The 25,564-nt window shown below is 42.8% G+C and overlaps 3 protein-coding genes across 7 annotated transcripts; 2 read left to right on the top strand and 1 right to left on the bottom strand.

Annotated features, from left to right (window-relative positions):
• The first annotated feature begins 577 nt into the window (after positions 1-577).
• dpep1 (dipeptidase 1) lies at positions 578-6,519 on the top strand. Its single transcript, XM_053865779.1, has 10 exons — positions 578-757; positions 835-961; positions 1,565-1,697; positions 2,531-2,681; positions 3,290-3,359; positions 3,899-4,075; positions 5,741-5,825; positions 5,895-5,970; positions 6,045-6,180; positions 6,271-6,519. The coding sequence occupies exons 1-10, from the start codon at positions 630-632 to the stop codon at positions 6,436-6,438; spliced, it is 1,251 nt and encodes a 416-aa protein (XP_053721754.1). The 5' UTR covers positions 578-629; the 3' UTR covers positions 6,439-6,519.
• A 4,148-nt stretch (positions 6,520-10,667) lies between these two features.
• LOC128759371 (uncharacterized) lies at positions 10,668-13,293 on the bottom strand. Its single transcript, XM_053866248.1, has 2 exons — positions 11,854-13,293; positions 10,668-11,326 (listed from the first exon to the last, which is right to left on the bottom strand). The coding sequence occupies exon 1, from the start codon at positions 13,097-13,099 to the stop codon at positions 12,173-12,175; it is 927 nt and encodes a 308-aa protein (XP_053722223.1). The 5' UTR covers positions 13,100-13,293; the 3' UTR covers positions 10,668-11,326; positions 11,854-12,172.
• Positions 13,294-13,422: 129 nt separating this feature from the next.
• Positions 13,423-23,959, top strand: LOC128758944 (kinesin-like protein KIF18A). 5 transcript variants are annotated; one of them, XM_053865455.1, is made up of 19 exons: positions 13,423-13,512; positions 13,598-13,733; positions 15,115-15,448; positions 16,497-16,654; positions 16,864-16,968; positions 17,164-17,274; positions 17,386-17,583; positions 18,010-18,186; positions 18,265-18,339; positions 18,582-18,682; positions 19,215-19,377; positions 20,663-20,827; positions 21,034-21,155; positions 21,231-21,496; positions 21,570-21,626; positions 22,208-22,571; positions 23,144-23,230; positions 23,346-23,440; positions 23,525-23,959. In XM_053865455.1, the coding sequence occupies exons 3-19, from the start codon at positions 15,133-15,135 to the stop codon at positions 23,659-23,661; spliced, it is 2,697 nt and encodes an 898-aa protein (XP_053721430.1). In that variant the 5' UTR covers positions 13,423-13,512; positions 13,598-13,733; positions 15,115-15,132; the 3' UTR covers positions 23,662-23,959. The 5 variants fall into 5 exon arrangements, with proteins under 5 accessions (XP_053721430.1, XP_053721431.1, XP_053721429.1 ...); XM_053865456.1 differs by having other exon boundaries at positions 13,445-13,733; positions 23,525-23,677; positions 23,764-23,959; XM_053865454.1 differs by having other exon boundaries at positions 13,445-13,733.
• Positions 23,960-25,564: the final 1,605 nt, after the last annotated feature.

Consider the following 25,564-nt stretch of genomic DNA (forward strand, 5'->3'; position numbering starts at 1 on the left):
AAAATTAGGACATATTTGTTACAGTTTTAGTCTGACGTCATACGGGCCGCGAAAATACAGGCATCAGGCCACATCTGGTCCCCAGATCGCACTTTGCCCAGGCCTGTCTTAGATGGGGCTGGTTTGTCTGCCTGTGTTCCCACATAGTATGAAATGTTGGCATGGAACGATGATTATATTTGGGGAGTGTGTCAGATCACTGTCTGGATCCAGGATTTTTTTTAAAGGATTCTTTAGCATTGAGAGAGTTTATTTACTTATTTATTACAGATACTTGAATGTTTTTTTTAGTTAAAAATGTGTCTTATTTCATGTGGACTAAATGTCCATGAAGAATTACATTGAGCAGCATTTAAAGCATTTGTTGCTTTTTGTGCACGTATGTGTGTAAAACAATTATATAAAAAAACATTTATGATAAAGGAACTAGACATAGGTGTTGTTCAACAGCAATAAAGATTAGACTGTAGGCTGTCTGATCTACTGTGCTGTGTTTATGGCCACTGGGGTGGCGGCATGAGAGTGGAGGGGCTGTGACAAGAGATGAATATGACAGCTCAGTGTTAGTAGTGTCAGTTAAAGGAGTGTGGACAGTTTTGTCACCATCCACCGGAGGATTTGATTCAGAAATGTTGAGCAAGTGTGGCTGGCTTCTTTCCGTGGCTCTGTTCTGGGTGTGTTTGTCGCTGACAGAGAGCCAGGATGTGTTCTTGACCCGGGCTTTGAAGCTGATGTCGGAGACGCCGCTGATTGACGGGTCCGTGACACTACAGTGTTATTACCAGCATGAAGTCGCATCTTTTCATTTATCGTTCTTGTCTTTATTTTCTCTAGTCACAATGACCTTCCATGGCAACTTCGAAAGCAATTCAACAACCAGCTCAACAGAGTGGACCTTCATACGCTCTCGACAACGCACACCAACATACCCAAGATAAAGGAGGGACGTCTGGGAGCGCAGGTTTGTCAGACCCATTGTGATCAACACCACCGTGTCGTGCACTGTTCCTGTGGTTATTGCTGTCTTCACATGAATGTTACACGATAGACTCGCCGATGACCCTGCTGATGGTCGTCTTGGTCCACGTCACGCACCAGTTACCTCATGTAACAAGTATATTTGTCAATGCAGCTAAAGCATTTGGTGGACAGAGAAAGGTGATCAATAGACCAGGTGTTGAGAAAGTGTCTCCACCAGAGAAAAAGAGATCTGAGCTTCTGATTGTTGCATGTCATTCATCACTAGGCACTGAAAATGAATATAAAAATCAATTATATTTTTTAAAAAACCGGGAGCAGACTTCCCTGCTGTGTTCTCTCAGAGATATTCATGAGATCATGAGATTGAAATTGAAACTCAAAATCAGTGTGTTATCCAGAGACAGAGCAAGGAAGATCTTGGCCACACATGTATTATAACAGACACAAACTAAGCATGTCACTGTGAGTTCACAATGTTGTTTCGCAAAGTCATTCATGCAAATCCCCATGTTTCAAAGCGGCATGGCGGTTATAAGAGGCTAATGACTACATGTCTAAATATCCCTTCTCCATCCGTCTTCAGTTCTGGTCAGCATACGTTCCGTGTGACACCCAGTACAAAGATGCCGTCAGACAAACGCTGGAGCAGATCGATGTGGTCCACCGAATGTGTGACAAATACCCCGAAACCTTCATGTTTGCCTACAGCAGTCAGGGTAAGTCAATATTGTTGACACTCTCAGTTCAGATGAGGACAACCTTGGTGAGGTTGAGTGAGTTAGAAACATGGAAGTGAATGTTGCTTAGTTACAGCCGAAATGCCACAAAATATTGATGTAATACTGGAAGTAAACCTGTGTGTGTCGGAATTAGGTTTATCTATTCCGTGAAACAAATTCTTGACACCACACCTTCTTGTTGGGACCATCATAATTTGGTTTTAGTTTAGTTAAGAGTCCTGGTTACGGTTAGCCATTTGTGTTGGATGGTTAAGTTAAGGGTGAGATCCTAGGGAGAGCACTATGGCAATGAGAAGACCCCACAAGGATGGTGTGACAAACCTCTTCCTGTGTGAGTGTGTGTGGTCTCTCTATCACTCCATTCAGACCTTATCGCAAATACAGAACCAATCGTGTCAATATTTCTTTTTTAAATCAAACATGAGGTGAAACCGCACCTCAAGGAATGTTGAATATTGACTACTCAAGATTGCATTTTTAAGATTTGGTCACAAACCTCCTATGAATCATTCGCTTTCTATGAATTCATTACTGAGTCAATGACGTCAAACATTCAATCTAACGTTCAATGTTGAATTACGATTTTACGACAAAGGTCTGATGAAACTAAATTGGTCAAAAGGCTACAGAGAAGTTGTAAAATCACAAAAAGCCTTTGGCACGTGTTAAATGCAGGTAGATGATTAAAATCCAGCCATAAGAATTATGGCATGTTAAAGTTTATAGAGCAACAAGCAAGTTGTATAACAGAGTGGTAGAAACTCGGTGCTTATTTGAAAAGCCTCATAACTTCTGGTTCTGCTTTGCAGACATCACGAAGGCCTTCTCCAGCAACAGGACCGCCTCACTGATCGGGGTGGAGGGGGGTCACTCCCTCGACAGCAGTCTGGGGACCCTGAGAGTCATGTACCAGCTCGGGGTTCGCTACCTCACCCTCACACACTCCTGCAACACACCATGGTAAAATCCTTTTAAAGCTTTATAACTATAGTGACTCCATTAGACAGTCTGAGTCTTCAGAGCTGGAGCGGGTTCTCCTTTGGTTCTGGTTCTACCTCACATCTAACATGAGCCAGGTCCAGACCAAGCATTCGCTGGGTTCATAGAAACACAGTGACAGTCCTGTGGTGCGTTCAAGGACTCAAACTGAGCCCTATTTTATTGCTTTAATGTGCCTTGTCAAGCATTGTATTGTTAAACTTAAGTTCATTTGCTGTGGAACAAAGTAATCGAAAGAGATATAAATCTAAAATATCAGTTCCAAATAAGTACAGCAAACGACACACACAGCAAATTGGATTCATGAATTGTGACATCTGTGGTTTACAATGTTAACTTCTAGTCTGGTCATCTGTCCTTAAGCTCGACTCTGACAAGGAGGCCAAGTTTTCAATGGGCTTGGTTTGTTTGTCTGTGTACAAAATAACTTGAGACGTTATTGGTGAATACTAAGGAAGTCTGTTAGATGGGATGAGGCAGAAACACATAGGCAGCAGGGGAGGGAGCTGCTGTTGCCAGAGGTCTGCACCTTCTCAGTGCTTTTTTAGTGTATCATTTGTGCCTGACAGGGCTGATAACTGGCGTGTCGACAATGGATCAGAGCCGTCACAACACGATGGACTCTCACCTTTTGGCAAGGTCAGTCAACAAGTACCAATATATTAGAAAATCTTTAACTGTTATTACCTTCGCTTCAAAAGACACGAGAGTCCAATGAAAATCTATGCGTTTAGTCTGGTGTTAATATGAGGACCGCACCTATAAATACACGTGATTATCAGACTTAGAAGTAAAGTGCCTTATTTTGATCAGATTTGAAGCATTTAGCTGGAGTGTTTTGAATTGTAGTGTTACGTCATATTTATTATGGATCATAGGTCAGTCTGAGTCATATATACAAGCATATTTCATTTACGTATGTGTTCAGCAACTATGCTTTAATGTGGCATTTATGGTTGGTGTGTGAGACATAGAGTCCAGAAGTCACATGTGCTTGTTCAACACCCGGGTGTTCAGTTCCACGCAACAGTAGCTGACATAGATAACACAACACAACAATTATTACAGTCTCAGTCTTGTATTAGTATTGTTATGTCTAACATTCATAGTGAGTGAGAGTTTGGTTCTGTCAACTGACTTCTGTCCCGACTTCCCCTTTATTCATTTCTCAATCACAGCAACTGATTGTGGAAATGAACCGTTTGGGGATGCTGATCGACCTCGCCCACGTAACGGTCAATGTGATGAACCAAGTCCTGGACATGTCAGCAGCTCCGGTCATCTTCAGCCACTCCTCCGCCTACAGCGTGTGCAAGCACAAGAGGAACGTTCCGGATGACGTCCTGAGGAGAGTGGTGGGTGTTTGCCGGCGACGCTGTGAAAGTTAGGAAGAGAGTGAAAGCACATCTGAGCCAGTGTTTTTCAACCACTGTGGTGCCGTGAGAGAGTGTCAGGTGTGCAGTGGGAAATGGTCCAGTCTCACCTCCTTCGTCCAGAGATAGAGGTGGATGATATGATGATATTAAACCATCAACAATTAGACCGCGTGGACAATCTACCAACGTGAGGAGATCACTTGGATTCAGTCACATTCCTTCTATACACTATAGATCTATGCTGATGCATTGACTTAACCATCACTGGCATCTGCTCCATGCATGGTGCTCCTCTTCCCACACACTCACAGCAAAGAAGCTGGTCAAATGCACAATGTCACACGACAGAACCCACGACGCCAAAGACTGTCTGCACCACAGAGCTAATGGCTACTGCCAAAGTGTCTCACTTTGAAACTTTATTGACATTCGTATACTGACAAAGTTTGATTCATTGTTTAAAAGTGGGCTAAAATCCAAATGCAGAACGTGAATGTGAAGAGAGAAAGAATGAGATGAAATCACAAGTTAAATAAATAGAATGATGACTCATTTCTGCCATATTGCCCAACCCTTTCTGGTTATTTTTAAACAAATACATTTGTTTCTGCAAATAACATGCCAAAATAGCAGAGTGTTCGTGTCACCAACTTTTGTCAAAATGAAAGGGATTTTCCACAGGACTTTTCATTAGGCACGATTGCGCTTTGGCTGAGGTTCCTTTGCTGGTGTGACTCTGGATTTTTTCAATGAGCTAAGTCTGTTGTGGCTTGAAAAAGGTTGTCAAATCTAATCTTATTCAAAAATCCCCACTGTGGGACTTATAATGGCCATCTAATCTAATGTATAAACAACTGTCTAATCTAATCTAATCTCAAAGTCTGACAAAACAAGGATGAACACGCCAATAAAAGGTGTCTTTATCGATCCCCAAGGTACAAAGTCAGCAGAAGTCAAATGTCTTTGTACCAATGTGTGCAACGCATTTTCAGTGAATGAGATGAGACATGATTTATCATCGACACTATTCAATGGACATTTGCTGGACAAATACTTGGCACCAAAAACACTTAATTCTTGTCTTCAAAGTCGTGGTTTTACTAAGATTTATACAGTCATACTGTATTAGACATCCAGGTCTCTTTGCACTCAGCCCTTTGATCGTAATTTCGACGACTGTTTTATACTGAATTTTGAGTTGTCAAACATTATACAAAATGTATAATCTTAGTAACCAATCATAAAAAATGCGCTGAATTCCAGTGGCGTAAACCAATAAAACGACAATGAAATTATGTCATCCGAAATCCAAGTATGTAGGATGAATCGTACTTGCAGTTTGCCTTAAAGGACTGAGCAACTTTCATGACATTTTTCAGTGAGATTCAACTGATTTGTTTTGTCCACATGAACCACATGACACACAGCAATGAAATTCTTTCCTTCTTCCTGTGTGGCCCAGGTCATGTAATAGATGAAAGAAATATGGGATAGGTGTATGATAAACAAACTACATTTTTGATTTCAATAATCTTTTTCCCCCTTCACAATAACAAAATTGTCATTGAATAGTTGTTGTATTTCTCAAAATAAACATCAAATGTGATGGAGAATGTCTAGCATTTATTCTATTTGTCTTTCCAGAAAGAAAAGGGCGGCATAGTCATGATCAACTTCTACAATGACTACGTGACCTGCAGCCAAAGTGCCAAACTCACAGATGTGGCCGGTGAGTTTTCATGTGTCTTGACTGCAACTGCACAATAGTATACATTCTTTCAACATGTTCTTGTTCAAGATCACTTCGACCACATTAAGAAAGTGGGCGGGCCTGACATCATCGGCTTTGGAGGAGACTACGATGGCGTAACCAGGTGCACGGCATCCCGGGTTTCATTCATTTACAGCCAGTCAGAGCGCTGGAGATAACACGCTTGCCTTTCCTCAGACTACCTGAGGGGCTGGAAGACGTTTCCAAAGTTCCAAAACTGGTGGCCGAGCTGCTCAGAAGGAACTGGACTGACACGGAGGTGAAAGCTGCTCTGGGCAACAACCTGCTCCGTGTCATGAAGAGGGTGGAGGATGTAAGTCGGGGTGTCAGACTTGGGTGTCCGGATGACTCGGAAACACTGTCTCAGTGTGAATGGCGATAACATTTTGTCTCTCCCTGTCAGGTCCGTGATACTCTCAAAGCCAAGGATCCAGATGATGTTCCCATTCCTTACGAGGAAGTGGTGAACCCCTGCAGGACCAGCCACGGTTACCCCAACGCTGCACCGGTTCCCCTACTCAGCAGGCTGACCCTCCTGCTCACGCTCTTTGCCTGTGTTCAGCTGTTTTAAAGAGCTTCACGGTTCCGTTTGTCTCCCTGAGCCAGCACTCTGAAATCATCTGTAAAGTTTTCTCATTGAATAAATCTTACCTTGTATGACTCCTATTTGTGTTTACATGATGTTCAAATCACTTTTTATGCAGCAGAACAATAACAGACTTGTGAGAACAAGTGAATCTAGCAATAAGATTTTCATTGTCAATCGTACTGAAGTGTATTTGGACTGTTTCACTGGTAAGTGAAGACGGTGATGATACCACTGCAACTACTATTACTAATATTTAGCCGGTGTTTCCACCTATTGTCTTTAAACATACTCATTGTTACTTCTGCAAATACATGTTTAAATACACTGTGTGTTTCATTCATGTGAACTTTCAACCTCGACTGTAGTGTCTCTGGACTGTGGGGGGGGTGGGGGGGTCACAGCTCGGTGACCTTGTGTGTTTTCTGCCAGCTTATGGTTTACTACCTCACAAATTCCTGTAGATAAGAAACTGATACTTGTTTATGATACAACAGAAGTAACAGTGAGCAACACAAACAACAGAATCAAAAGTGTCTCTTAAAGTGAAGGGCAAATTGCAGCCGCGATGAGCTCAAGTCACAAAGGAGAACCACGATCACCTGGCCAGATGGGTCACTGTAATAAAACAGCAAACACAGACCCGGGCGGTGACATGCACATATGGCGTGTGTTGACGAAAAGTACACAAGCACATTGGATAGTTGTTGGATAGTAATACAAAGAAACATCACCTCATATACTGGAACAACAACCCGCAGTGTTCTCTCTAGAAAACAAGTCTCAAAGAAGCTGGAGTGACAGTAGTTATATAGTTATATAAACATGACTTCCTCTGTGTGAGGTCAGCACATGAATGTCCTTCAGTCCATCCCATAATAGAATCACATTTGCAATTACATTTATATTTATATTCATCTACAACTTGAGATTTACTCAATATCAGCACTGACATTGCTAATGTTCCTCTCTCTTAATGTCAAATTCAGCAGTCTGAACACAAGAGTTGTAGTTTGTGCTTAGCAAAAACTGCACCACACCTTCAAATACTCCTCATGTTATTGGAAATATCTACCCAGGCACCGAACCCTCTAGCTTCATAATGTGGTTGGGCTGGTGCTGGGTGTAATTTGTGAAGCTGGAAGTGCCACGTTGACCTGTGTCAGGTGGTCACGTAATATCACAGCAAAATGAAATGGGACTTGTACCTGGAGAACACCTGCTTTTGGATGGAAAATTATTCTTAAGACCGTCGCATATGTTCTCAGTTGCTGGATGATTGCTAGATATTATTATATTTTTCTAAGGAAATTATTTTTCATACAGTTTATGAATAAAAACACAGATCCACATTCAATAATGGAAGGTAGGTTGAAATGAGGACAAACTGAATCAGCTTCTCAGATGAACATTATAATCATACATGAGATAATCGCTGATGCAGCAGATTTGTCTGTTACACAGAAACAAACTGAAGCACAAGTGAACATATTTTAAAATAAGTCATCTGTTTAGTTTTATCTTCTTATTCACATTTTGTAGTTCCTCGCTTACAATACTTGGTGGCACAGCGTCCCTGTGGATCACCCAAAACCCTTCTCTCAGAAAGAGTGTGATGACTGTCATGAGCTGTGATTTGATTGGTCACTGAAGTGTCTGTTGTTAGTTTGTGGACATGTTCCCTTCAACCTCCTCTGGCCCTACCATCAAGTTATTTTTACTCCTCCCCGGATGCAGATCATCCTTCTATTTGTCTGTTGACCTGATCACAACTCAAGTTGTTGGTCAGGGATGACGTCTGAATCATGTCTCACTTCTTGCCACGGAGGGTTAGCACATGTCAGCAGGCATGGAGGGGGGTGGGCACCAAAACTCCTACGTCAGCTTTGAAATACATTTGCCATGTTTGACCATGGCTCAGCCACATAGATGTTTGGCTGAACAGAGGACGGTGCTGGTCAGTATAGGAAGACTCAGGACCTGTCTGCTCCTGTATCCTCAAGTTCTGTAGCAATCCAACTCCATGATCTGAGGATGAAACCTTGGCTGATGGTTTTTGTGCTCACTGCTCAGGTACGATTTTTTTGTTTGTTTGTTTATTGTACTTGATTTCGTCCTGTGTGGATAAGTACAATGAAAATATTATGTGTTTGTGAACAATGAAGACAGTAAAGGTGCAAACACAATATGAATAATTTTTAATGTCACTCTGATGGTATACAAGTTTGAATTTCCAAAACTTTTTATGAGTATTAGTATTGCTATTTTTTACTAATTCTGAAGTGTATTCTGAAATAAGAGGCGTGTGATATCAGATGACAATAAAAAAAACACCAGTATTTCATTGTGAGCATGACATTTCATTGTTACTTTGTATAAAGAAGAACAATTGTTCAGTTTGCTTTGTGTTTGCAGGTGATGGTTTGGGTGGTGTCCTGTGCTGGAGAGCTAGTGGAAAATCCAGTCCCCCTTAAGATCCTGGTCCTGCATAGGAACGACTACAAACAAGTCTTCACTCAAGCCGTGTTCAGTGATCAAAGTTGTTCAATGGAAAAAGTAACATATCACTAATATTTGTGCGATGATACTTGTCTCTGAAGGAATAGACAAAAGGCAATTGGAAGAAACCAGTAGGGGAAAAGAGGAATTTTGGATCAGCTGGTACTGAAGTTAAGCCTGAAGTTGTAGACATGAAGCCTGGTACGATGACAGTCTGTGTGCTGGCCTCATTGCTATTTAGAGTTTAAAGTGTTTACTACTACTCTGATAAATACACCAGTCTTCACCCAGGAAGTGTACGCTGCTTCTGTCCCGGAGCTCTCAGCACCAGGTAGTTTTCAAATCTATTGGCAGAACATCACATGTTGGGACGTGAAATCAAATGTCGGGCACAGTAATTAATGGCAAATAGTTGATATGAATAAATTATTATCTTTGATACAGTCAAAGTGAACACCATAGCAAAAAAAAAAAGAAATATAGTTAAAAATACATAAATAAATAAACTAATTATAGACTTTGGACCCCTGGTTGGTGAAGCTGTGTGTACTGTATTATTAGAAAACATAAAAGAAAACAAAAATCCCCACCCACTGCAGCCCTTTCTTGAACAGTTTGGTGACCCCTGTCTTACAGGCTCACAGGCTCACAGGCTCACCAAATATGACAGCAATGGTTTCAGTATGGACGAGCAGCTCACATGGAAACAGCACATAAAAAACAGCAGAAGCAAAATGTCAAGACAGCCGTGTGTAATGAATAAATACAAAAATTGAATGAAGTCACAAACCGACGATCACCAGGGTCATGAAGGCTGAGACAGAGCATCATCTTGTTTAGAGTACAGACATAGATCGAGGGCGGTCCTCGCACCAGATACACACCACCACACACACACAAACATGTCTATTTCCAGAGTTCCTTTACAGGACACGTCTCCTTTTTCTCCGAATTGTGATCTGCCGGGTCGCCATGACCCGATAAACACTTCTTGTTGGCCGGCTCAATATTATTGCTTAATGTCCCAGGAAACAAACAATGTGACTGGAACTTGATGCTTTGCATGTTAGCAACAATGCTTGGAATAAATTGTTTTGTAACTTTGGCAAGTGAGAGAATTATTTTAGGGAAGAAAAAAGATCTGAAGTAGTTGAAGCTTACTTCAACTCACATGACTAAAACAAAACAAAAAAAAAACACACATCCTAAACTGATTTTAACAAAACAGCAATTATAGATGGAAAGAAAAACTCATCACCTTGTTGTCTCTGTCCAGTACAGACAGGGAGAAAAAGAATTCTCATATGAGAAGTGGAAATTTAGAACTTACATTTTGAAATTTGCCTCTGCTCACTTGCTTTTTAACCCCTTGAAAACGTGGTTATTGGAGCCACAACTTGAACGTCCAGCGTTCACTGTCTACTATAAGATTCAGATTCCTCTTCTGTCACATAAAAAATAAGAAATATCTCTGGCTTCACCCTGATATTTAAGTGCAGCTAGCTTGGCTGTTCAGTCATTCACACAACCATGGTGTCACAAATAGGTTGTGCAAAGGGGTGCAAAGTACGAACATGGGAAGTTATTGGTACTAAAAACAACTGGATTTGTTCATTTTTAACAGGAACTGCAGTGATGCAAGTCTCAGCCACTGATGCAGACGAACCCGAGAACGTGAACTCTGATTTGGAGTACTCTATTATTTGTGAGGAGAGCGTCCCTGTGATCGTCCGCGATAAGACCATGCTCACCATCGGGAGGAAACATCCTCAGTGTGGATGGCCTGGACTGTGACCCTCAGACTGAACTCTTCTGGCTCCCACCATCACCCTACAATAAAAGCTCTTTCGCATTGATGCTCAACTCATTGATTCCCTGCCACAGGTGGTTGAAGCCTTCAGACGAAGACTCAATGTTGCAGATTACAAAGGTTTTTGGATCGTCAAGTGAAGCTGTGGTCATCATGAATGTGACGGACACCAACAATCACGCCCCCAAGCTTAGTCTGGCATGGGTGAGGAGTTTACGTTACCAGCTGAGACAAACCTTTACTCTGAGCAGAACAGATGCTGAGACCAACCAGGGCATCCTGAGTGTGGTGAAGGCACGAAGGACGACACTGGCAGCATATCTGCTTGTATTCACTTCACAACACAAAAGCTCAACTAAACAGAACCTTGAATCTAGTTTGAGGTTTCCTGAAAAATCCATCCATAATTTGATGCCATTTTATTCCAGCCTTTGAACAATGGGAATGTGAAGGAGCTTAGCTTGGTTCTTTGTGTGGAGAACATGAAGCCTCACAGCAGCAAATGTGAAACTTTGACTACGACTACGAGGCGTCAGAACTCTTCGTGGCGTTTTTCCTCTTTATCTGGGACGGAAAAAACAAAAAATATAATAAAATAAATAAATAAATAAAATATTAATTCTATGCAAAAATGACAAACAGTACAATATTAATATCGACATCCATAAAAATAAAAGTCCAACGTGGTTCAGTAGCATGATATATCTAAATGTAACTTTGAAGAGGTCAGTAAAGTCAATTTACATCCTGCCGCCAAGAACACAGAAATGCTAACTGTCGCCATCATGTGGCGAAACTAAGGATCTGTATTGAAGGAAATAAAGACTCGAAAATGAATTGTTCATTTTAGAGAACGAAATTCATTGAACTTACTAGAGCCACTAAAATGATTCAGGATCAAACTGGGTCAAACTTTTAAAGGAACTGTACAAGACATTCTAGAATTTGACGTTATGAAACTCAAAATGCAATGGAAGAAGCTTAATGTGTCAATTGTGACAAATAGGTTCACTTCATGAAAACTTTGGGGTGTATTTACATGCCTTCTCAAAGTGTCGACAACTGCATGTCTGCTGCCAGCAACACCTCACCTGCTTCCACCGGCCCCAACCAGACTGTGGCCATCAGAGCAGATGATGCGAGCAAGCTTTCTGGTGCCTCCCAACTTTGTGGACCACCTGTTGATCGAATGGACATCAAGGACGTCATCATTTGGCCGAGTGTCTCCACCAAGCGTTCAACGCCTTGCTGAAGTAACACATCAGTATTTCACCATGATCCTTCCATGGAAAATCTCCTGACAAAGGCAAATAAAGTAATGAAAGACTGAAGACGTTTTCACGTCTACAGTGCCTGGAAGCTATTTGGGTCACATCAGAATCAGAATCAGAATCAAATTTGTTGCCATGGTCAGTGGGAATCCCACCAACTAGGAAAGTACTCTGGAATGAAGTGCAGACAAAAAATAAAATAAAATAAAATAAACAACAAAGGCTGATCACAAATTCGACAGTCTGGCGGCAGAGGGGAAGAAGCTGTTCCTGTGACGCTAGGTTCTGGTCTGGATTGACCGTAGCCTCCTGCCAGAGGGAAGAGGGACAAACAGTCCATGTCCAGGATGAGAAAGGTAGGCTCTAATCCGAACTGCACGTCTCTGGGTCCTGGAGACATACAGGTCCTGAAGAGGTGGCGCTGTTGTACCAGACGGTCATAGAGGAGGTGAGGATGGACTGGATGATGGCCGTGTAGAATTCCACCAGCAACTTTATCGGTAATGGTAGTTTTCGTAGCTGCCTCAAAAAGAGCACTCTCTGCTGGGCCTTCCTGACAAGGGACCTGATGGTTGGTCCTCAGTGATGGTGGTTCCCTCCTGTAAGCTGACTCATCTCCATATGAGATGAGCCTGATGATGGTGTTGTCATCCGCAAACTTGATCAACTTCACGGACTGGTGGCTGGAGGTGCAGCAGAGAAGAGCCATGGAGAGAGAACACAGACCTGAGGAGACCCGATGTTGAGGGTCCGAGTGTCGGAGACAGTCGTCCCCAGCCACACTCGCTGGGTCGGGCTGGTCAGGAAGTCTGTAAGGCACGTTGAGCTGGCGAAGCTTGTCTTCAAGCAGAGCTGGAAGAATTGTGTTAAAAGCAGAGCTGAAGTCTACAAACAGGAACTTGGCATAGGTTCCTGGGGAGTCCAGATGCTGCGGAATGAAATGAAGGGCCTGGTTCACTGCATCGTCCACAGATCTGTTGGCTCTGTAGGCAAACTGCAATGAGTCCAGGTGAGAAGCAGTGATAGATTTCAGGTGAGAGAGAACCAGGCGCTCAAAGGACTTCATGACCACAGACGTCAGTGCCACCGGTCTGTAGTCATTCAGTGCTGTGAGCCTGGCCTTCTTGGGAACAGGAATGATAGTGGAGGACTTAAAGCAGGCAGGAACATGACAGGACACCAAGGAAGCATTGAAGATGTGCGTGAACACTGGAGCCAGCTCAGTACCACAATGCTTCAGGATGGCAGGGGAAACTCTGTCCGGACCCGCTGCCTTCCGAAGGTTCAGCTTCCTGAACTGAGTGAGCACATCCTGCTCCATGATGTCAAGAGAAAGAGGGGGCAGGCTTAGTTGTGTCACTAAGAGACAGCACAGTCCTTTGCTGTAAAGTGGAACATGGGGTGGAGAGACCACAGAGGTGTTGCGGCAAAATAGCTGCTCGATGCGACTACCTGAACAACTGGAGTCCACGGTTCCAGGTTCGGCATCTACAAGTTGTCCGACGAGGATGAACCAAGTCATTGGAATTGTACATTTGAATTCATAACATAGTCGGTGTTTCAGTTTACATGACATAGGACTTCCGGTGGCAGAGATGGAGAGGTTAAATCATGGAGCTGCCGGTCGGTCTTTTGACTATAGTGGCTGTCTGAACACAGGTCAAGGGGGATCTCAAGACCCGACCTAACTGATTGGAATGGTAAGTGGGCCAGCTACCAGTGAAGCATGTGCTAGCTTGGGTATCAAGAGTTCCTCGTACAGATGGAATATGACAGAGAATGTCACATTGTTAAGATACCATGTTTGTGTCAACTGCTTCTGTCTGGTGTGGCAGCTCCTCTGCCATTTTTTTTTCCATTTTTTTTTAAATCAGTCCACTGTTTCAACTGCAGATACTACTTCTTCAGCTCCTGAGGCTCCCGACATATATATTTTTTTCATCTCGGACTCTGCTCATCCCCAGTATGCACTGTTCTCCCTCCTGTCATCCAGCAGACGGTTCTGCAGCATCCGATGCAGAACCACCAGATTCAGGAACAGTTTTGTTCCTGGTGCTGTCAGGTTGCTGAACGTTGGACAATAGCAGCAATACAGTTTATATATATATATATATATATATATATATATATATATATATATATATATATATATTTTAGATTCAAAATTCAAAATTTCGTTGCCATAATACAGTGATATGTTTTTGTGCAATGACAACAAAGAAAGTCTTAAATGTGCCCTTAAAACCCATTGGTCCTGCCTACATTACGTCAAGTGCCCCCAACAGCCAATCAGCATGAAGCCAGGAAGCCTGCTTGTTTTTTGAAAATATTGGCGCTGGTTGTGTGGCACGGTGCCGTTCGACTCACGAAGCGAGCGTATGTGAAGGTTTTTGATGCCGCATGAACAGCACTACTGGCTGAAGCGACGTTTCATTGTCTCGCACAAAGGGGTAAGTTATGACATCAAATGACTAAACGGGGATAAGAACACGACGCCCTCGAGAGCCGTTAGCAGCTAGCGGTAGCTAACTGTTAGCTCCAGTCGTTAGCAGATTTCCGTCAGACTTTGTGTTGTTTATAGTGTCACCGGGCATCGCATTGGCTCCATATACAACTGCAAAACACTCAATTCGATGCAGACTTTTAAATGATTTGAGACGTCATTTGAAATGTTTCGCCTGGTCTAGTAGTAAGTGTTCACGGTAGAGGGGGTCCGATTGTCATTGCCGAACACAGTATCACAAAGCTCCTTGTGATTCTGGAGATGCGTCTGCATCAATCGTGGAAGCATCTAGATTAGAACCCAGTCAGGTTGGATTGACTTCTGTGAGTGAGTGAATTTACTTTACTTTTACCTACTTATATATTTAAATACACACAATCATTTTGTTATGTGTTGACGGTGTATGTTGTACTACTGAACAATTCATATCCCACTAGTATGCATTGTTGTTAATTATGCTGGTATTGTGTGTTGTATTTCTTGTCAATATAGGAATAAGGCAGTAGCATAACATGGTGTGGAAAAATACTTTCCAGATCTTTCATCATCATCATTGTTTTTGTTTTTTGGAATTGCAGTTCTGAGGACACAACGTGATGGCAACTGACGTGTGCAGCCACGTCAAGGTGGTGGTACGAGTAAGGCCTGCCAGTGAGAATGAGAAGCGAGAAAACTGCCGGAACGTGGTCCAGGTGGTCGATAACCACATGCTCATATTTGACCCCAAGGAAGAGGACCAGGCATGCTTTGGTGCACAAAGAGTCCGAAACAGGAATATAAACAAGAGGGCTAACAAAGACCTCAAGTTTGTTTTTGACAATGTTTTTGGCGAGAACTCAACACAAGTAGATATTTTTGAGAATACTACCAAAGGTGTACTGGACGGTGTGATGAACGGCTTCAACTGCACAGGTAAGTCAATAACTCCTAGTCAACTGTGAGGTACTCAACTGATGGATTTTGTCTTTCATTGACAAAATAGGTTCAATATCTTTACCATATGAATCCAGCTGTGCATTAAATGGTAGAAAACACAAATACATCGTTGTTCATTAGGAGCTGCAGTAATGCAGGGATTACATGTTGTTGGAGTCTAAAAAATATAATTTGAATTGTTACTATTGATTGTGCAAAAGGCGATTTTTGTACTCACTGCTTATAGTGTGTGTTTGTTTTAGTCCATGCTAACCTTACTTTGTTACTTTGAATGTTTGTGTCTTCCACCAGTTCAGGTGTCAGTTAAGTTTCTTGAGGACTCTCATGGTGTGTAGGTTTTTCATTTCCTTTGTCAGTGAGTTCCACTCTTTCCCTCCCATAATTCCAGTGTACATTTGTCTCTGTGTGATTTTAGCATATTGTCTCTCTCCTAGCTCTAGCTTTAGCGAACTGTTCATTCGCATGCACTCTGTAATCTTCTTAAACATTATTCAAGACCATTATTCAAGTCCTGTATTACTTTAGTAAGTATTCCGCTACACCTCAACTCCGCAGAGCAAATGTGGGCGTTTTGTTCATTAAATACAGCTGTTTGTCATGTGCACTGTCCATGAGAGAGATGAGCATCTGCACTGAAATCTAGAAATGTCACCTCTGACACTCGATCTAATCTATTTCCATTAATTGTAAAGGACAGGTTAGCATTCATTTCGATAGGGACTCCATGTGTTTACTATTTTCAACATTCAAGAAGTCTTTTTTTCTTGCCCTTTTGATGTATTCTAGCTCCTCATACTACTAGTTCTATAACTACTTTAATATTGCCTTTTTAGCTGGAGTTTGAAGTCAGTTTGATTCATTTGAGTGAAAGTTGAAATCATCAAATACAGCTAGTGCGTGATGCAACAACACCCTGATCCTTGAAATGTGTCGTCTGATTAACAAGTTTAAATTAATTCCTTTGTGATAAGAATGCATGTGTATCGTCACTCAACTATAGTGTTTTCATCTATTTTCCTTTCAGTTTTTGCCTATGGAGCAACTGGAGCTGGTAAAACACACACCATGTTAGGCTCACAAAGTGAGCCTGGGGTGATGTATCGCACCATGAACGAGCTGTTCCGCCGCATGGATGATGCCAAGGAGGAGAAGGAGTTCACGGTCGCATTTTCTTATCTTGAGGCAAGTACCTTAAGTCCTTCTTTCAGTTTCCATGGGGCTTTTGTAGACCTGTGATTATTAAAGAAGCTGCTTTTTAGTCTGTTCTTTTTTTAGTGCATCATGTAATTTTTGACAAATATATTGTCGCTCACTCTGAATAAATGGTGCGTGTGATCACATGGAACTGACAAGAGCTTTTTGAGAAAATGTTTATTTTTTTGTTGTTACAGGTATACAATGAACAGATCCGCGACTTATTGGCAAATGCAGGCCCCCTGGCAGTAAGAGAAGATAGTTCAAAAGGAGTAGTCGTACAAGGTCTCACTCGACACAAGGTAAGTGCTCCCTGTTGCCTCTCTGTGCTCTGTCTGGCCAACCAGAGGTGATAAACATGTTCCCTACCTGTGTGTGGAAGCCACACCATGTTACTTTTGCTCAAATGTTATCCCATTCACCTTGGTTTATTGGTAAACAATAGTTTACTTTCTCAATGTTAAATCATTATTTTTTTCATGTGTTTGTCCTTCAAGCCAAAATCAGCTGAGCACATACTCGAGGCTTTGGATTTTGGCAATCGCAACCGGACCCAGCACCCCACTGATGCAAACGCCACCTCATCACGATCCCATGCTGTCTTTCAGGTGCTTTACACAGACTTTATTCAGCCTTGTACATTCACCATCAACTTCAATATGAGTCGCATCTTGTTTTACCCATGAGAATTTATGTATGTACTGTGTAATGTTTTCCAGATCTATTTGCAGCAACAGGACAAAACCGCCAGTCTCAATCCAAATGTCTGTGTTGCTAAAATGAGCCTGATAGATCTGGCAGGCTCTGAGAGGGCGAGCGCCACCAATGCCAAGGGGGCAAGGTTGCGTGAAGGGGCGAACATCAACCGCTCACTCCTGGCCCTTGGAAATGTTATCAATGCGCTTGCTGACCCAAAGGTGAGAGAAGTCGATTCGCTGTATGGACACGTGAGTCAGTAAGAACACACCTAATTGATGACCTACTACTTCGTGGTTAAGTTACCATAATAACGGCTATAAAATGTGTCAAAACTGTTTGGTTATGCTCAGTACTGCACATTCACAAGTGATTCTTTGTGTCTCAAATCATGATGAATCATGTTACTAACCGTTTTTTAAACTATTTATTTATTCACAACACAAATTGAAATACATTTTCATGACACTTTTAATGTTGTTGATAATGTATTAAAACTACATGTTTTCTTTCTTGGTGATTTTCTAAATTTGGCTGTTACCTTTCAAAGCGTTTGATAAATGAAGTGAGACACAAACATCGCGAAATGTTGATTTGACAAATTGATCATTGTTATATCCCTTGTTTTGTGTTTGTTTTCATTTCAGAGTAAGAAAATGCACATCCCTTACCGAGACAGCAAACTGACACGGCTGCTGAAGGATTCTCTAGGAGGAAACTGCCGCACAGTTATGATCGCCAACGTCAGCCCGTCCTCACTGTCTTACGACGACACACATAACACACTGAAGTATGCCAACAGAGCAAAGGAGATCAAGTCCTCTGTACGTATGAGCTCCTGCTGTTTGCCCATGCAAATGCTGACTGTGACGTTAACCTCTAGTTACCCTTTCATCCACCAGCTGAAGAGCAATGTCATGAGTCTGGACAGTCACATCGGCCAGTACGCTGTGATATGTGAGAAGCAACGGCAAGAGGTAAATGATCTGAAGTCAAAATCTCGATTTATCATTCTTGGTAAACATTTTGGAACTACTAATTCCTGATATTGTTTCCCAAGCTTTTACTAAGCTACTTCTCTCTAATGTTTTCATGTGTGTTCATAGGTTCACATATTAATATGGTTCAAAAATTGTTTATTGCTCTCTTCATCTGGTGAAACTCGCAGATGCATTTGTCACACATGTCTACTGTTTTAACTTTGAATTTCCTCTTCCAGATTGTGAAGTTAAAGCAGAAACTTAAACACTACGAAGAGAGGGGAAGTGCGCCTGGCACCACCAACACCCTCCCATCTCAGCAACAAGCAGAGATAAAAAGGTAAGACGTACCAGAAGTCAGTACATGTGTGAATAGCTTGCTTTTTTTTAGATGCTGGTGGTTGCTCCAAATAACTATCAAAGTGGTCGTCAGTTGCAACCCTAATACAGTATCAGAAGAAGCGGCATTGAATTTAAATCTCCGCTGTGAGTGGTGGATTGTGTTGACGCAAGTGTGTTGCTTCAGGCTCCGCTCACCTTTGCACTGTCCTGATTTTAGTCCTCAAATTTGAGGACTAAAAGTTTGATTTGCTTTGAGGAAATGACATCAATATCAAAAGTCCTGTCAAGCTAGCAATAGCAATGCTAAGTGCAAACGTCTTGTTTCTGAATGCATATTTGACAATGATTTTAGAACAGAATCAGGTTGCACAGAGTCTGACTGAAAGCTATGCTTTTGCTTTTCTAAAAAAAAAAAACCAACAGCAAGTGAAACATGGATTGTGTTCTCTTGTGGTCAAACACATTTTCTTTTTCTCAGTTTTGCCGTCATATACTTTTTGGATATTAACCGTGCGATGTCACTGCTGCAGGGTGTCAGAGGCTCTGCAGAAAATCTTCTCGTGCCGAGCCCAAATCAGGAGAGAGCATCTGCATCTGGAGAGACAGCTGAAGGAGACGGAGCTGCGCCAGCGCTACTGCGTGGAGGACAGAATGCACGCCCAATATTTATGTGCCAACGAGAATACTGAAAAGGTAGTTAACACATTTTCCATTACCCAAAAAAAACAGAATTTCACTTTTTAAGTGGTCATAAGATGCTTACTCATGACTTTCATCTGATTGCATCACAAGATATAGTATTTATATTTCTTATATTTAGCCTTTGAATTGAACCATAGACGAATTCTGGGCAGTCAGTGAGTTTGAGTTTACCCACCCATATCACAGGGATAATCGCTTTTGTGATCAGAGAGACGCCCGACAAACAAACAAACCTGAAGTGACCTCAAAAACGGTCTCACACACCAGTAGTTTCTCTGTGGACTGTGATTGAGGTTCCTAACATTGTGTTATTGTGAGGTTGCACCTGAGTGGTTTCCAACGACAGAAGCAGCTTCCGCCCTCGACATTCAGTCGCATTCAAAAGTACTGCAGGTCACTCTGCTGGGGCCTGGTCTATGTTCACACGGCGAATCATAAAAGACTTGTACCTGGAAAAAGAGATTTGGATGTGACTGTCTCTTGGCCCATGAGGTCCTTCACAGATGATACTACTTGAGTGAGACAATGGTAGACGACTGCGACAAATAGCTGTTTTCACCTCCCTTCATCCTTCACTCCTTCTTACTGGTGTCTTACATCGCTTCTGGCTTGTCTTTTAAATTCAGATTGTGCTCTGGCCGAGACTCTTCTCCAAAAGGCGGCATTTCTAAAAACCCATCAATGTTTCAAACTAGTGATGTCCTGATGACATGAGTGAACATACAGACATTTGATGCTAACAATACGATCCACACTAGCTAGCATGCTGGGCTTTGTTGTCGCGGTGCCGCGCAGCATCGAGGATTGTTCCGCTGAATCCAGCGCGGGAACACTGTAGTAGGTATCGGGTGCCGTTATGCACAAGTATTTCCAGAGTCCTTTTCGCGAGGAGGGCGTCCGGGCGTCTGAAAAAAGGACGCCTGATTGTCGACCATAGCTTGGCTGCTAGAATACGCTGGTATATGTCGGCATCTGGCGGCCAAGCTACGTCAATCGGGCCATTTTTTTCATGTTTTGCAGACGCCCTCCTAGCTAAAAGCCTGGACTATGAGTACAGCAAAGTAGGTATCGGGACTCCCTATTTCACATGTGTGGCATCGCCTGCTCCCATAATGCAGTGCGACGTGTCGGACGTAAAAGCAGCTCTGCATGTCTACACTTAAAATTAGGTGCTTTCATCAGATCGGTGAGGTTTGCTGAATGCACTTTAGAAAGCTGCCTTTAGAAGTTTTTGAATGATGAAATGCCTTACATCGGTCTTGGGTTGCTGTGACAGGCTACGGGCAAGCATGAACGAAAGGTAGCAAGCTTACACGCCAAGCACCAGCACATCTGCAAACGTTTGGAAGAAACCAAAAAGCGCTTCGTGGAGAATGATGGCCTGCTGCATCGCGTTGAGAACGAGATGAAGCTGTTGAAGGCCAATGAGCAGGCCTCAGAGGTGAGTGCACCTTGTCTTGCTTGGACGGATCACATTTACTGTACTGGTCTATTGAAGATATACGTGTATCCATAAGCAGAGAGCAGTTCTGATGCCCATTGTAAGTGTAAAAGGTTTAAGTATGGGGTCCCTGCTATGCATCTATGTAAAAGTATAGTATCATGTAGTTTGTTAACTTTGGTGGTATGTTCTGACATCTTTTTTAGGTGTTGGAAAAGGAGTTGCGTTGTCACCGACTTGAGCTCCACGTCAGTGACCTCCAAGAGCAGATAAAGCAGATGGTTGAGCTCACCACGCTGCAGGACCGGGAGAACAAGCGCATGCAAAAGTGTGTGGCCTTGAGGATTCACTTTCTGCTGTCATGGGTGTGTTTGATTCACTGAGCCGCCCTTTGCCCCACCAGAATGATGAGCATCGTGCTGCCTGCTTACACTCAGCGATTCGCATCGGCGCATGAAGCTGGGTCGCTGAGAGCAGTGGAGGAGCTGGAGCACCAGGAGCTAAAGAAAATAGTCCTGCGCACGAGAGAGGTGGCCTGGGCCGACCAGGGCGAGGAGCAGGACGCTGACATGACCTGTGACAGACCGAGGCTCTTGGATGACAATGGCATGGACCTGGCACCGCTGCTGTCTTTTTCTCATCTCATGTACCACGAGAGCTCGCCCTGCAGTGAGTGTGCACTTATTTGGACATTTTGGTGTTGTGTTTTTGTTTTGCTGATCATTTGTCCCTCTGAACATAGGTGCAAATGGGAAAGCAAAGAGAAGGTCATGTGGCAGCAGCGCTCCTTCGCCCAGAGGTATGGCGTCATGTTACGACTTACTGTCCAGCACGCAAGACAGCAGCACGTCTTCACACTCCTCATCCTAAACGTTTGACAAAGAGCTCGCCGTGTCATGAATTTTACTCTCTCCAAGGAAACTTAAATGTGCTGGGAATGCCTTGAAATTGTCTGTGTTCTATGACCACACAACTATTATTCTAGGAGATTCTACCCTGGAGAATTCTCAAGAAAAACGTTGCATTTTAACACTTTAATGTCAATGAAAGGCCTGTCATTTCTAATGTAACGTGGCTCAAACTTGGAGTGGAAATCCATATCATAAGGTGAACAGCTCTGATTGGTTGGATGGGCTGCAGTGCATCATGGGAAGTCCACGCTGAGCTTGAGAGTGATGGCACCTCATGTGCTATTCAGATTTACGCCCAACACATGGTGCTGAAAAGTTCCAACCGAAACTTTTCAGCACCATGTGTATTCAATCTAATTTCCGCCATCATAATGCAGCAATATTCCTTTAAACATGTATGTAGTGAGGCGTTATCTGGTTGCTCCAGGTAACAGTAAGTTTGTGTTGTTGAAGCCTGTCCATTCCTCAGGTTGTTCCGGGGTCTCAGGCGGAGGGAAGCCGACAGACGTGAAGCAGGAGGCGCCACCACGGATGCCCACCAGGAGGAATCTGGCTGCGTCTTTGTCGTGTCAGAGCCCCATGTCGGCCGCCCAGGCCTCAGAAGAGGGCATGCTCCCGCTCCCTTGCACGCCACAGTCTGCTCCCAAAACTGCACCTGACCTTCCCGCGGACCCCAACATGACTTTCGAAGTCCACGAGGATGAGGCCGAGACGGCAGTGAATACAACCGTTTCACTCCAGAACCTGGTTGATGATGCGAAGGTCCACGCTGTGGCTCCCACTCAGCCTCTGCAGCCACCAAGAACCAATGGGAATGTGGCTTTGCCAAAACGGTAAATACTCTCCAGCCTCAGCCAAGCAGTGGTGCTATCAAACTGTCTGACGCTTTCCAACGCTCACCTTCCCCCTCTGGCCTCCGCCCTCACACGTGGAGCTTGACAAGAAATGAGGTGATGTGGCGGTCATGTCAGCAAAGACAGAAGGGCTGTCAGCGCAGTGCTGTTTTTCTTTTCCATCTACCTCTTTCTTCTTTCCTCCCACGCCTGCGCTCATCTTTCCACTGCCCTGCAGACGGTGTCCCTGGCAGGGTCCTTTCACTTTCATTTGATCCTCACATTAAAACAACAGTTCAGTCCTCTTACCCCGTGTGAGATGACATGAGAACGTATTCATGGGTTGGACGGCTGGTCTCCTTCCTCCTCTTCCTTTAGCCTTGTCCACTGGCCCCTCTTGACCCTCTCCCACCCACATGGCCTCCCTGTCTTTGTTTTCACCGACAGATTTAGGAGGGTTACTACTTTAAAGTCTGAAGAGAAGGATTTCATTTCTCTTCTGCGCCATCAATTATAATGTTTGTGTCTCTGGTTCATTCTCAGCATTTTGTTGAACTGTTCATCTCTTGCAGACAACAGACCTTACAGGACGTGAGAAGAGCAAATCCTTCATATATGGACATGACATCCGCAGCACAAGGGAAGCGTAAATTCAACGTGTAAGTTTGGTCGCCTTGACATTATCACCTGTGGTTTTATTTATATATATATATATATATACATATATATATATAACACTTGATCTCTTGTTCTAAAATCACTTGTTTCTTGCAGGAGTAGAGACGACGTTACTGAACTTTCTGCACCGAAGCGGGTGAGGAAGGAGCCTTCAGTCGCCCCTAATCCACTCCGAGTGCATCGCTTCGCAGGTAGGGGCCCCACATGAACAGACTGGGCAAAGCTGAAATAAATAGCGGAGCTAACGTTCAGGATGAACATGTTTCATATGCCAGCAGGCTCGGAGAACAGGCCACTCAGGGTCGTGAGGAGCGTTTCTGAAGGAAACCTCCACCTTCTTGAACCCAAGAAGTCGAAGTCCCTCTTTTCTAAGACGTCTCAGAGGATCAGGGGCGTGGTCAAGAGGATGTGAATGAACACTTACTTTGGTTTCGTCTGTTTTAATAATAATACTGCAACATTTTTCACTATGATTTGTCTGTGTTTTTATACTAGGTTTTATCTTTTAATGCAGATTTTACACCGACTAAAAGAACGTAGAGCACAACTATATGTTCCAAGGCAGCTAATAGTGGAATTGAAAATGGCCTCTCAATATTGACTCCAGCCCAACTAACAAGACTTTGCTCTGTGCAGTGCAGTTTTTGGCTGCACGCTCAAGGGAATGTTTGATAATAAAGTCAGCGTGAAATGGAATCTGTGTCTTAATAAACAAAGCCGTTCTGATTCTGCCAAATCTTTGTTTTGCTTTGTTTTATTTATATATATATATATATATATATATGTATGTATGTATATGTATGTATGTATGTATGTATGTATGTATATGTATATATGTATATATATGTATATATATGTGTATATATATGTATATGTGTGTGTATATATATATGTATATGTGTATATATATGTATATATATATAGATAGATAGATAGATAGATATAGATATATATATATATATATATATATACCTAAGATGGAAGAATGTACTGCTCCTCAGAAGAGAACAGCACAACCAGCCTCGCCATTTTCCACTGGAGAACAAGGGGCTTCATTGATGCGCGTTTAAAATGAAACGTGTGTGGCATGAACAAGGCTGATACTGTGTATCTGTAGTCTGTTAGACGGCTGTATTTCAAATAACTTTTTTTTTTTTTCTTTGTCAGTGTGATGAATCCAGTTGCAACCTTCGGCACATGCTCAGTCCGGAGCACAAGTGGGCCGTGGAACTGCTTATTTCATTGAATAATAGAATTCTCTATGTTGTGATTGCACATTTAATATACATTTATCCGAATAAAACTGAGATTCGATTAACATAAACTCAATTTAGGCAACTTCAGACGAATTTGCAGTTGTGGGCGGAGCTACGGTTGCAAGAGGAGAAGAAGCAACACAAGAAGTTGGATAATAAGACGAAGGCGACCATGGCTGACACGACCAAATCTTGCAGGCTGTATGAGTTTGGAAATAGCCATGTTAGTCATGCTGACGTTTTTTTTTCCTGGTCTGAAAGTGAGGCTCCGATCAGAAACAGCCAGTTTCATGAAAGAATGTATTATTCTTGTCAGATTTTTCAAAAACCGTCGTACAGACATGTTCCTGAAGCAACAGGCCGCTCGACCTGCTGACATTACTCGGGTGTGGGGTGTCCTTCCTCTACAGTATTATAAATATTTCTTCCATCCTCAAAATGACTCACTTATAGTCGCCAAGTGCTTGATACGACACCAAACCAGCTCAAATGCACCAGGCAGCACCAAACATGCCACACAGCACAGGCCTGTCACACAATTCCATCGTTTTGGGCCAGGTCATATTCTGTACTTCCAACTTGAGAGTTGAATTATCACATTGGAAATTGGAAAACGGACGTGTCCTTGAATGAAAATGATTTTTTATGTGAAGCATCTGGCCACTTCCCTCATGTCCTGCCGCAACTAAAAGCATAGACTGATCCCATTTACAGTGAAGAGCTTTTTCTGCATTGATATCTCAATAGTGTTTGCTAATAATAACATGGTCCAGTCTCATCTAGGTCCAGTTGGTCACGTCAGACAAGGCTACTTCAGAGATTCAAGAGAGTCCTGCTGCAATACCTTGTGGGTACAGTATTTCAAAAGTGAAGATCTTAGTTCGTGAAGCAGTAAAGGTTTTGTGAAGGCAACCCAGTTACAAGGCAATGAATCAGACTCGTGTTTGAAATTGGAGCTCACTGCCAGAAGGTGATAGATGGCGATACTTTTAGATAGTTTTCACTCCTTGCTCATTTCATTTTGGTTACGAGTTGTTTTCAAACCTGACAACGTGACTA

Source organism: Synchiropus splendidus, chromosome 5 (assembly GCF_027744825.2).
Source record: "Synchiropus splendidus isolate RoL2022-P1 chromosome 5, RoL_Sspl_1.0, whole genome shotgun sequence".
Lineage (NCBI taxonomy): Eukaryota > Metazoa > Chordata > Actinopteri > Syngnathiformes > Callionymidae > Synchiropus > Synchiropus splendidus.

What these genes read in the sequence shown, in the direction of transcription:
- dpep1 (XM_053865779.1), top strand. Translation starts at nt 630, where the DNA reads ATGTTGAGCAAGTGTGGCTGGCTTCTTTCCGTGGCTCTGTTCTGGGTG. An exon ending in CACTCCTGCAACACACCATG is followed by an intron (nt 2,682 to 3,289) that starts GTAAAATCCTTT and finishes TGTGCCTGACAG; the next exon opens with GGCTGATAACTGGCGTGTCG. An exon ending in CAAACTCACAGATGTGGCCG is followed by an intron (nt 5,826 to 5,894) that starts GTGAGTTTTCAT and finishes TTCTTGTTCAAG; the next exon opens with ATCACTTCGACCACATTAAG.
- LOC128759371 (XM_053866248.1), bottom strand. Translation starts at nt 13,099, where the DNA reads ATGAAGTCCTTTGAGCGCCTGGTTCTCTCTCACCTGAAATCTATCACT.
- LOC128758944 (XM_053865455.1), top strand. Translation starts at nt 15,133, where the DNA reads ATGGCAACTGACGTGTGCAGCCACGTCAAGGTGGTGGTACGAGTAAGG. An exon ending in GTGAGAAGCAACGGCAAGAG is followed by an intron (nt 18,340 to 18,581) that starts GTAAATGATCTG and finishes TTCCTCTTCCAG; the next exon opens with ATTGTGAAGTTAAAGCAGAA. An exon ending in CCACGAGAGCTCGCCCTGCA is followed by an intron (nt 21,497 to 21,569) that starts GTGAGTGTGCAC and finishes CTCTGAACATAG; the next exon opens with GTGCAAATGGGAAAGCAAAG.